This window comes from Pan paniscus, chromosome 6, assembly GCF_029289425.2.
Source record: "Pan paniscus chromosome 6, NHGRI_mPanPan1-v2.0_pri, whole genome shotgun sequence".
Taxonomy (NCBI): Eukaryota; Metazoa; Chordata; class Mammalia; order Primates; family Hominidae; genus Pan; species Pan paniscus.
The window spans coordinates 193,077,259-193,089,683 of NC_073255.2; the positions used below are offsets into that span (position 1 = coordinate 193,077,259).

At 41.8% G+C, this 12,425-nt stretch overlaps 2 protein-coding genes and 1 pseudogene across 17 annotated transcripts in view; 2 read left to right on the forward strand and 1 right to left on the reverse strand.

Moving 5' to 3' along the window:
• The first annotated feature begins 2,144 nt into the window (after nt 1-2,144).
• LOC117981164 (large ribosomal subunit protein uL24-like) lies at nt 2,145-10,039 on the forward strand (annotated as a pseudogene).
• LOC100995171 (putative transmembrane protein RNF32-DT) lies at nt 9,607-10,495 on the reverse strand. The gene is given in 2 exon segments (XM_034965362.3): nt 9,607-10,035; nt 10,037-10,495. Coding segments are annotated over 2 exon segments (651 nt in total). The 5' UTR covers nt 10,481-10,495; the 3' UTR covers nt 9,607-9,828.
• Nucleotides 10,481-12,425, forward strand: part of RNF32 (ring finger protein 32) — a 37,074-nt gene continuing 35,129 nt past the window's right edge. For 4 of the 16 annotated variants that reach the window (XM_055115561.2, XM_034965359.3, XM_055115573.1 and 1 more), the window contains exon 1: nt 10,532-11,098. The gene's annotated coding sequence lies outside the window, so the exon portion shown is untranslated. Of the gene's footprint in view, nt 11,860-12,425 lie in introns of all 16 variants that reach the window. The other 12 variants (XM_055115571.2, XM_055115568.2, XM_055115570.2 and 9 more) reach the window with 9 other exon arrangements.

Genomic DNA, 12,425 nt, shown 5'->3' on the forward strand with positions numbered 1-12,425 from the left:
TGTGGGGTTGAACCCCCCTATAGAGTCCCCACTGGGACACTGCGTAGTGGAGTTGTGAGAAGAGGGCCACCATCCTCCAGATCCTGAAATGGTAGAGCCACCAACAGCTTGCACCATGTACCTGGAAAAGCTGCAAGCAATCAACCACAGCCTGTGAGAGCAGCTGCAGGGGCTGATCCCTGCAAAGTCAAAGGAGCAGAGCTGTCCAAGGACTTGGGAGCCCACCTCTCACACTGGTGTGTCTTGAAATTGGGACATGGAGTCAAACAAGATTATTTTGGAGCTTTAAGGTTTAATAACTTCCTTCCTGGGTTTCAGACTTCAAGTGGGGCCTGTAGCCCCTTTCTTTTGGTGGATTCCTTCCTTTTGGAACAGGAGTATTTACCCAATGCCCATACTTGCATTGTATCTTGGAAGCAACTAACTTTTTTTTTTATTTTACAGGCTCATAGGTGGAAGGGACTAGCCTTGTCTCAGATGATACTTTGGACTTTTGAGTTAATGCTGGAATTAGTTAAGACTTTGGGGGACTGTTGGGAAGGCATGATTGTATTTTGCAATGTGAGGATATAAAATTTGGAGAGGTCAGGGGAGGAATTATGTGGTTTGGATCTGTGTCCCCACCCAAAGCTCATGTTAAATTGTAATCCCCAATGTTGGAGTGAGGTCCCAATGTTGTAATCCCCAATGTTGGAGGTGATTGGATCACAGGGGCAGATTGCTCCCCTTGGTGTTGTTCTCATGATAGTAAGTTCTTGTGAGATCTAGTTATTTAAAAGTGTGTGGTACCACCTCCCAATCCCAAAAACTCTTAACATTATTTTAAATTTACATAACAAGTATTACCTTTATGGCACTTTTCTTGGTCATCTTGTCTTAACTATGCCTTTATGTACAATCGTTTTCCTTTAAGCCTAAAGTCTCAGCTCCGAGCTTTTCAGATATAAATTTCTACCTTGTTTCACCTAACAGTCATCCCTAGAAATGCAAATTTAGGGCTGCCTAGCTAACAATTGCTTAGGGCAATGAAACAAGTAATTGGAACATTAATAGTCTGAATAGGGAAATAAAAACTATTTGAAAGCCAGCAAATGAGAATTACTTGTAAAAGCTATAAGCTCTGCTTCTCCATGTGTCTGTATGTTGATATGTATTATGTGTATAATATTTGGCAAATAATGCTAGATTTAAAATTGTTGATAAGATAGAAATGGCTTCAGAATTGTCAGTTAAATATAATTCAGATATTTTTGGCTAGATCTACTGGTCAAATAGGTTTACGCTATCTCTACATGTTTTTAAGGGCATAAAACTGCTGCTTCTATAATACTTTATATACTTTCTTAATTTGTCTGTAATATTTTGTTCTTGATTTTGAGCCTCTGGATTCTGGGGTCTGGATAGGTGGCCATAGTGAGGCCTGAGGACATGTTATCAGTGGCCAGACCACCAATTACTAGGCAGAGTCAAGCCCAAGATGAGCCCCTTCTTCCTTGGCCCAGCTTTGTCTCCGAGCCATGCTGCAAGGGTTTGGATCTCCCAGGCATCATCTTCACAGGTGTCTTCTGTCTTGAGCTCTACATTTGGTATGTAAATTCAAGACCCAAATAGGCCCTGCCCTTCAAAGCCATCCTGGATACGATGTGACTACTTGAGACTCAGAACAACTGAGGAAAATATTAGCAGGAGAGTACCTGTGTCATTGGCAGGAGAGTACCTCTTTCAAAGTTCTTTTCCGTAATTTAAAATCTTAAAGTTATGCTATATTGAATTAAGTAATAAGCATAAATGTCTGAGTCATTTCTAAGTAAGTTAAAATACTAAAACATTAATTAGTAAACATAAATTTAAGTTTATATATTTTGGCATCTTATTTTTAGATGGTATAGAAAAGCTACATATATTTACATCTATTAATAAACTTGAGAAAACCTATCTAAAAAGTTATGAAAGTTTTCATCTACAATTATTGATATAGAACAGTTCAAAACTACTTCCTAGGCTTTCACTAAAAATTAGGGTTACTAGTAGTTAAAATTGTAGTTAATATATGTAATTGAAACTAATAGATATAAAAAACAATTTTGTATATAGTGTCTAAAGAAAAGCAAAGTATTTTTCGGTAAGGAAAGTTGTAAAGGCATGAAAATGTGTGTTGCGAAAAAAATAATTTTGTCTAGAAGCTGAAGATTGTTTCAAATTGAAGGAATAAAAAAGAAAGATAAATGAATAAAGTTGGAAAGAATAAAAAAATTGTAAGAGATTATAAAAAGTTTATGGAAATTTTCTGTGGTCAAAAGATAACAAATTGGACAGATCTGTTTATAAGGTTTTATTAGCTTAGTGTTGATAATACACTATGCAAAAGTAAAATTTGGTTTTCCCTTTTGAACAAGAATTTTCATGTAGTATTAATAAGAGGTAGTAAAAGACTTTTGTTCACCTTTTGAGTAAACTGCAAAAGAGAGACAGAGGAGAGAAGGAGACAGATTCTGTCTCATGCTGTCTTTCTCAGATCTGTTGATTGGAAAACTGAGTCTCCCCTCTATCAAAGAAGAACGGTTTTTGCTTTCTAACCCCTTTGATCACTTTGGCTAAATGAATATTATCTTACAATGCCTTGTGATCCTATTTTGATTATTTTAAACCTTTGACATATTTGACAGGCTTCCCAAAATCAAATTTCAAATTGTCTTTTTTTGTTGTTACCTCAAACTAACTTTGGGATGCTACAGAGGGCCCCTGCAGCATCCAAAAGACAGAGAAACAGGATTATTTGCTACGTTAAGTTTATAAGCGAGTAAAATCCTAGAGTATCATGCCTTCAAGGAGATTCATGAAAAGGATGGAAAGGACCCTGACAAGCACTCTTGAATGCCAAGTTTCTGATGTCTTTAGGATCATATCGTTTAGACTGGGTATGAATTACCAGCACTCTAATGAACACACTGACTGGTTTATGAAACTGATAATCCAATTAGGATAAAAATTAATTGAATACCAAGGAACTACTCTGCCAGATCTTCAAGCTAAGTCAGCCAGTACTGAAATTGTTTTGATATGTAGTTTAGATGAATTCCATGATCCAAGTCAAATTTACCTATGATAACCAATCTAATAAACAGTGCTATGCACGTGAATTGGAGAAACAAAACTGATATTTAAGAAGACATAAATCTTCCATTTTGCAGCTATCACTGAAGCAGCAATCGCCAAAATGAAGTTCAATCCCTTTGCGACTTCCAACCGAAACAAGAACCACAAAAGGCACTTCAATGCACCTTCCCATTTACAGGAAGATTATGTCTTCCCCTCTTTCCAAAGAGCTGAGACAGAAGTACAATGTGTGATCCATGCCCATCCGAAAGGATGATGAAGTTCAGGTTGTACGAGGACACTATAAAGGTTAGCCAATTGGCAGAGTAGTCCAGGTTTACAGGAAGAAATATGTCCTCTACGTCGAACGGGTGCAGTGGGAAAAGGCTAATGGCACAACTGTCCATGTAGGCATTCACCCCAGCAAGGTGGTTATCACTAGGCTAAAACTGGACACAGACCGCAAAAAGATTCTTGAACAGAAAGCCAAATCTCGCCAAGTAGGAAAAGGGCAAATACAAGGAAGAAACAATTGAGAAGATGCAGGAATAAAGTAATCTTATATACAAGCTTTAAAACTTGAAATGAAAAACAAAAGGAAGATATAAATCTAATGTTAAGGATGGACTCATGGAGCCTGGACAGATGCCTGGTCCTTCCTGAATCCTTAAAGCTTCCATTACTAAAAGCTCTACACTCCAAGGCCCATCATGGAAGAGGTAAGATGATCCAAATAGAATATTGGCATGTTCTAAATTGCTAAAATAGTTTATGCCCAATGTTTGGTTTGTCAAATCTACAATCCTGGGAAGGCAATCAAAACTTCATGTACATTTCTGCTACATTATAGGCCATTGAAACATTTTTAGAGGGATTTCATTCCATTGCCATTTTCAATGCATGTTTTCTGATTGTATAGAAGCTTTTCCATTCAAAAAGTCTCGTGCTGTAACAGTAGATAAAAGGTTATTAGGAAACATGTTTCCCTCATGGGACATCCCTGGAAAGATTGCTAGTGATAGAGGTACTTGTTTCATCAGACAAGTTGTAAAACAATGAGATAAGGTATCATAGGTATAGTCACATTAGGCAAAGCTAACTGAATTGACTGGATTTCCTTGGTCTAAAGTACTGCGGATTGATGACAGATCCACTTCCACGTGCAAAACGTTAAGTTGATCCCTTATGCAATAGTCACTGAAGGCCTATGCTCCTAATAATAAAACCTCACACATCTTCTCCTCCTAAGCTCTGATATGACTAAGTGCTGCAAGGCTTTAATGCATTATGCCCAAGTCTATTTTCACCAGGTAAAGAAAGCTTTCCATGGTCCACTGAGGACAAACCCTACATGATCTAAAGCCTAGAAACTGACTCTTCTGGAAACATCATCAGGGAAAGACTGCCCCTGCCACTTACACTGCAGCAAAACTTCAGCACCTTGAGCCTTGGGTTTACAATCTCACAGCTGAAATGGGCCCCTCCAGACTCTTCAATCTATACACTTGTTGGAGACCTTAAGGTAAAGCTAACCAGGAAAGTTTCTCCCTAAAAGCAGACAGCATCCTAGATGTGGACAGCTTTCCCAAGATCATGGATCAATACTTTTCTGCTATCATGAGACTCTTATCTCTCAATAGTTCCTTTGCTTGTGCCTCTATGAATAGAACTGCAGAAGGGGTCTCTCCTGTGTACTTGTGGGGTATACTTTTATTTGCGGAGAATTTCATAGTCAACATTAAACATGAACAACCTTATTGTACATCAATTTTAACAAATATAGCATACAAATGGCAAATAGGGGAAACTGTTGCAAGGAGAGGGAGCTCTCTGTATTATTTGTTCAATTTATCTGTAAAATTTATTAAGAAAATAAATCTATTAATTAAAAAAATTATCTGGATGTGATCAGGAAACATCCTGTCTCTTGATATATTTAACATATTAGAGCATCAACTGATTCAATTTTTAGAGACATTCAGCTTTAGCCAAAGTGGTTGAAACCAGTATATGTATTTATTTCCCAGGTTATTTTAGAGTTTCTACTAATAACCTGACATTTATGCTTTTACAAACCTGTCAAAACTTTCAATTAAGGCAGAAAAATCACAAACGTCTGAAAGGAGTCCACATTACCCAAACACCTTTCATACAATCAGTATGCCTAACAGCTTTTGGCAACATTTTTAAAGTGTCTGGTATCTGGTGATCACAGTGTAGATAGCAAGAATATCTCCATCGTGTCAGATATTAAGGCATAGTAGGACATTATTCTTTACCAAAGTGATAAATTACTTCTAAGTATATTGAATTCAACAACAAAGAATGAATTTGCTCCATTTTTTAATTCGGAAAACAGTTTTTAAAGGCTCACTTGTTATACCCATGACTTTAAATTATAGAGTAAGAATGAAAACAAGATTTCTCCTCTCTTCTCCAGTGTCGGAAGTGTTTTCATCAGTGTTTCTCTACTACTATTTTAATGTTGACAGGAATGATGTCATCATGATATGTCTGCCACAGGTATTTTTTTAAATGCATTTTATCAGAGGAGTGGAAACAACTCATCCTAAGCCCTTTTTCATTATTAAAGACAAAACAGAACTATAATATAATCTCTAGGAAAAAAAAAAACACTTCAGTAAGTTCCCACAAATATACCTGAGTCTTTACAGCAACTGCTGCTACAAAACACTCGGAGAGATTGGCAAATTTCCAAACAATTGCTGGACATCACATACTGCATAATATAGGCAATGACTTAGAATTATTTGAAAAAATAATCTGGGTGGAAGCAAGGGTGTTAGTTTGTTCTCATGCTGCTAATAAAGACATACCCGGGACTGCATAATTTATAAAGGAAAGAGGTTTAATTGACTCACAGTTCCACATGGCTGGGAGGGCTCAAAATCATGGTGGAACAGGAAGCAAGACAGGTCTTATATGGCAGCAGGCAAGACAGAGCTTGTGCAGGGCCACTCCAATGTATAAAACCATCAGATCTTGTGAGACTTATTCATTACCACAAGAATAGTATGGGGGAAACTGTCCCTATGATTGAATTCTCTCCACCTGGCCCTGCCCTTGACACATGGGGATTACTTACTACAATTCAAGGTGAGATTTGTGTGGGGACACAGCCAAACCACATCAGCAAGTTAGGAATAGAAATTGATAATAAATATACAAGTGTGGGGGGAGGGATAGCATTGGGAGATATACCTAATGCCAGATGACGTGTTAGTGGGTGCAGCGCACCAGCATGGCACATGTATACATATGTAACTAACCTGCACATTGTGCACATGTACCCTAAAACTTAAAGAATAATAATAATAAAGAAAGAAAAAATAAATAAATAAATAAATATACAAGTGTGAGTAGAAAGTTCAAGGTAATACAGAAGATTAAGAAAAATAAATGGAGAGATGGTTTTGGTGAAGGTTAAAATTGAGAACTAAATTAAAGATGAACCCCATGCCACCAATTTCTGCTCCTTAGGTTTGTTTTAGATGTCAAGGACTGTGTTGAGAGAGACAAGAGTCAAATAGGCACTGAGTAGGCTTTGAGAATATTTTGTACATAACAAAGGAGAAATGTGAGAGCATTAAGATACTAAAATGTGAGAAGCATATTGAACTAAGAACCATTCTGACCCTGCCTAGGCTTTCATTAGTGCAGTGTTTAGAGACTAGGCAGGTGGGCAAATTCAAATACTATGGGTATGATACATTAAGAATCCATAGGCCAGGCACGGTGGTTCACGCCTGTAATCTTAGCACTTTGGGAGGCCGAGGCAGGCGGATCACCTGAGGTCAGAAGTTCAAGACCAGCCTGGCCAACACAGCGAAACCCCGACTCTACTAAAAAATACAAAAATTAGCTAAGCGTGGTGATGGGCACCTGTAATCCCAGCTATTCGGGAGGCTAAGACAGGAGAATTACTTGATCCTGGGAGGCAGAAGTTGCAGTGAGCCGAGATGGCGTCACTGCATTCCAGCCTAGGCAACAGAGACTCTGTCTCAAAATAAATAAATAAATAAATATACAGAGCCAGCACTAGTATCCAATATCATGATCTCTAGTGTCATCATGAAGAAAACCCCATCTTCCACAAGATGGACTCCAACTGCCTATTCTAGTATTTGAACACTTTCTCTGAATTGCGCTCTACACAAGCAAAATATAAGATTTTCCCTTCATATCAATGTCTTCCACTTAAATAGTCCGCTATTGCCATCCATCTTGGGCTGCTCTTCCTTGGATAAGCACAGGTATCATCACTCTTTTTGTGATAATGTTCATACAACAGATCTCTTACAGTACCACCCGCAGCTTTCTTCTTAAGCACAGTGGAGTACAGAAGTGCATCTTAATCAGCCAAGTACACTGGTGCCCTTCTCCTTGTGACTAAGCACCTCAACATCCTTAACGTCATGCACCTCTAATTTTCTCTTCCGTCTCCACTATTCCTAGGACATTCAATTAGTGGTTTTGAAATTCTAAAACAATCACGTGGGTGCTTACACAAATGGCACTGAACAGCACCATGGAGAATGTACTCAATAGCAGTTTTCTGAAGATGTAAACATGCTTTGCATACATGCAGTTTCTCAGGCCCATCTCAAAAAAACAGAAAAAACTTTTTTAAAACAAAAGGCATAATGTTAAAATACAAATCATTGATAACATGGTTTTGGGGACAAGATAGGTTGACTATATTTTTAATTATCCCTATCCAAGAATGTTGCATTCTGATCATCTAACTCATTTCAACAGAACACACTATCTTGAAGAATGAATGTATTCTTCTTCAAATATCAACTATGTTAGCTTTGTTTTTGTCAAGAATTAGAAAGCAATAAGGTTAAATTTTCAGTCAAGCCTATACTTAACACAAATCGATTGCACATTTCAAAATAGCTAGAATAATTTGAATGTTCCTAGTGTAAATAGAAGATAAATATTTAAGGGGATGGATATCCCAATTACCCTGATTTGATTTTATGAATTTATCGAATTATCACGTTATCCAAAAACATGTTCATCTAATATGTATCAATAAAAAATAAATTTAAAAATAAAAAATTCAAAATATTCTTCGTGGCTAACTGAAGAATGACCAATTTATTTTGAATAGAAAACATGCAGACAGAAAAACTATCATGAAAATTTAAACATGTGAACAGAGGGTAGGAATTTTAAAACGGTAATTTTTCTTAGAACTTTAAAGTTCAAGAAAAATACCTTAAAACCAATATAAAGAATAGCAGGCACTGTACTAAGCAGTTCACCCACAATATGTTTTAATCTCACCACAGCCATAAGGCGGTAATAGCATGCATAGATATCATTCCAATTCTTCCTGTTGCAAGTAACAGAAAACCAGACCCCATCTGGCTGAAGCCAGTAAGAGAAAAGACTAACAGGAGGGCCAGCCTCAGGACTCAAATACGTCACCAGGACATGGGTTGCGTCCCAGTCTCAGCTCTGCCAGTTCCTGTAGAACCCTCCTTCCAAGGTTCACAGGGTGGCTACCATAGCTTCAGGCCCTCACCTCATGATAAGACAGCAATACAACTGCCATTTCATGTCTGTTGCTGTTTCCACATTCAGTTAAAATTAAATAAATTTTCCAGTAGCACCCACAAAAATACTGAGTCCACCTGGTTGGCCTAGCTAGATATATCGCCAGCCCAGATTAAGTCACTGGTCACGGGCCTGGATTTTCTGGTTCGCTTAGGCTAATCATACGTCTCATCCCAGGATTGAAGAAGTACCAGGGCTGTTGCTGGAGAGTGGCTAATGTCCCCTTTACAAATAAGGAGCTCATGGTTTAGGAAGATGAGCTTGCCAAAAATCACACACTTGTAAAATAAGTCAAAATTTGAACTTAAGTCTACTTATCTGAACCCAAAGTCTTACAACCATTTATGGCTGTTATCCTAACACCTACGTCGCGGAATGGAAGAGTCCTAAGACTGCAAAGACCCTTCCTTTTCTTCTAGATCCAGTCTAAGTTGGTTGGTAATTTCTTTAGACCCTGCTTTCAGGGAAGTTTAAAAAAAATTACTTGCATTTGTATATTTTCCTTGTATTTTCGGCCAAATTTCTTCTAATTAAAGTACAACATAAGTTGAACCAACACAATAATTGTCATATTGAGAAAAGATAAAACAAACTTTACTCATTTCTGCTTCTGGGCATGGAGTGTGAGGGACCAGACTTAAGTTCTTAAACAACTACAAAATCAGACCAAAAAATACAATGGTTTCCAGGCACCGGACGACAGGCAGTGCAGGGCTGTGATCCTTAAGAGAAGGGAAGCAGCGAGCCAGAGTATCCAGGCCACAACCCAAATGGAGGCCAAGAGAGTAACAGCAGAGGATACAGAGGGAGGGTTCCAGGGGCCAAGACGCAATCCGAGGGGAAGCCCTTCCGGGGAGAGCTGGAGTCCTGGGGTGGCCTTCTCGAGTCTTCCCGAGCAGGTCTGTGCAGCGAGGAAACATCCGAGGCTGGAGTGAGCCACGCGGAGGAGGAACAGCCCGAGCTCACAGGGGCGGGGAAGACTTCTAGCTCGCGACAGCCCCTGGGAGGAACCCTGCACTATTTGTGGCGTCGAGTAAAGCACCGGAAGGCTCTGCTCAGGAGCGTGAACGACGCCGCCCGCTGCAAGCCTGGAAAGGAACGCGTTGCCTCAATTCACTCCGATGTGTCACACACGCGGCTCAGTCACCTAGGGAGCAGGAAAAGGCCAGCGGGCCACGCAGGGCTCACCCGGGCCTGCATCCAAACGCAAACGGCCAGGCCCACGAAGCAGGAAACACAACCCGCAACGAGAAGCAAAGGGATCCACAGAGAAGGGCCAGGAGTCACGGACGACGCCAGGCAGTCGGCGCCGGCGCTTCCGCGAGCCAAGACGCCTGAGCGGCGCGGGGGGGATCGGGGGATCCCCCAGAAAACTGCCCTCGACTAACAGCGCAGCGAAGGGGCGGTGCGCTCGAGACCCTGGAACGGGAACGACCACAGCCACCGCAGGGAAACAACCGGGGCCCAGGCCCAGGTGGGCGGGCGGCTGAGGAGCGTGGCTGCGCCCACAAAGCCGCCGGGGGCTGCGGACTACAGCGAAGCCGGCGCGGGGCTCGGCCCTCACTACACGAGGCCTGGGCGCCTGCACGCCCCCGTGCTTCAGCCCGCGGCTCCCGAACACCCCCGCCAGGCGATCCCCAAAAACGCCCGCTGCGCGAGCCTCGACGGGAACGCACCTGCGTCTAGACGCTGACGCCGTGCGCGGGGCGGGGGCCGGCGAGCATGCGCAGTGTGGTGTGGACAGGGCGTGGTTGGCAAGCATGCGCAATGTGGGCCGGGCGGGGCTGGCGAGCATGCGCAGTATGGGGCGGGGCGGGGCAGGGCTGGTGAGCAAGCGCGCGGGGAGCGAGCGCGGAGGCGGGCGTTGCTACGGCAACGGTGGGCGGCCAGGGAGTTGCCTGAGGGAAAAGGGGCAGACGTCCCTGGGTTCCGGTGTTCGCGGAGGAGTCGAGGCACGGAGAGGCTTCGGGGGAGGGACGGAAAGAAGGGTGGCCCGCCAGGCGGGCGGGGTCCATGGATTCGGGGTGAGGGCCGTCCGCGGCCTCGCTTTCGCCTCCTCCGAGCCGTGCCGGCGATGGCCGCAGCTGTGAGGCGAGGTCGGGTCCCGTAGCGGCGCGCAGCCTCCTTGGGGGACTCGGGGTCCTGGTTGGTTTCCACAGCTCCTTCTATCTGAGGGGTACGAATTTACGGCGGCCTAAAGCCTTAGAACAATGATCCCACGTCGGTAATTTTAGAACCCGGTAGGACCGGCTGCCATCAGGGGCCCCAGGTGCAGGGTGGTGTCAGCTTTGAGAGGAATTGGAGCCTCGTCACCGCGCGCTTCCTGCATGAGTGGAACCTCAGAAAACGGTCAGCGGGGTTCAGAAGGCAGGAGATAACACCAAGACCCTACGTAGGATTGCATCTTTACGCCGTAGGCTTGGTCTCGTGTATTTTTATTGAGCGTGTTTAATTAGCTGAGGTTACTCGCTTTGGCACCCCAGTGATCGTTTTTGCCACCAAGCTCTGCCTCTTGAGCGTTTAATACTGGGATTTACAAAGCAACGGGTTCCTGTTAATCTTAGCTTTCAATACTGGGCAAGGGTTACGTTTCTAACCCTATCAGTGCCACAGGCTCATTATATATTGAAGGACTCACCTGGTATTTGGTTTTCTCATTTATAAAGTGGAGTTGGAGTAGGTACTTGAAGGGTTTTCAATACCTTTAAATTCTGAATTTTAAACTCTAAAACTTAATGATACCGTAGGACTTTAAGAAAGTATAGGTTTTAAAAGCTCTTACCTTGATATTAATGACAGTGGTCTACTGCGTAGAAACTTGAGATTAAATTGCAGACTGCAGCTATGACCGGACCATTTTTAGTGTGATGCAAACTGTATCTTCTGCAGGTTATAGGCATTTTGGAAGCAGGAACTGAGAAAATTCTGGCAGTGATCTTTCAGTATTTTAAATTCCACCATTTCTCCAAGTTCAGTTGTCTTGATGAGATACGGGGTGGAACTATTTCAAACATCTCTTGATGCCAGAATTGAACGGGAACAGAAAAGGGCTGTAGTAAGAACCATCATCAAAGCCTCCAGGACTTGAGCAGCGACTGACGTTTTTACTTCTAACCCTGGATATCTCAGAGATTTGGTTCCACTGTGCTTTTCTATCTCTCCACTCACGCCTTAGTGAGTTTGTTCTTTCGGTTGGAGTAATTTAATACAAGTGTTAGTCCTTAGAAATACATTTTGGATTAATTTCTTTCTATTTTTAGAGTTAGGCCCTCAACACAGTAAGTCTTCACTTAACATCATCCATAGGTTCTTAGAAACTGGAGCTTTAAGCCATGCAGTGTACAAGGAAACCAGTTTCACCATAGGTTAATTGATATAAATAAGAGGAAAGTTCCCACAGCACATTCCTGGTCACAAAAACATCGCCAAACTTCTAAATAAAGGCCAAAGCACTTCTAATATGAAACACTGAAGTACATATGAGCTCTACATTTAAGAAAGATCATTACCCAATTTCTGGTGAATCCATGAGTGACCGGGTTGTGGAGGGGCTGTGTTAAAGATAATGTTGGCCAAGCCAAAGCTCTGAAGCGCCTCCCCCTACCATGCGGTTTCAAAACAAACAAGAGCCAATTCTCAGCCCGCTGGGCCTTTCCTACTGCATCGGGTATTGTCCTGCATCTCTGTGTGAATACCTTATGCTTTACGAATTTTTATTTGGCAATAATTTGTATCCTTTC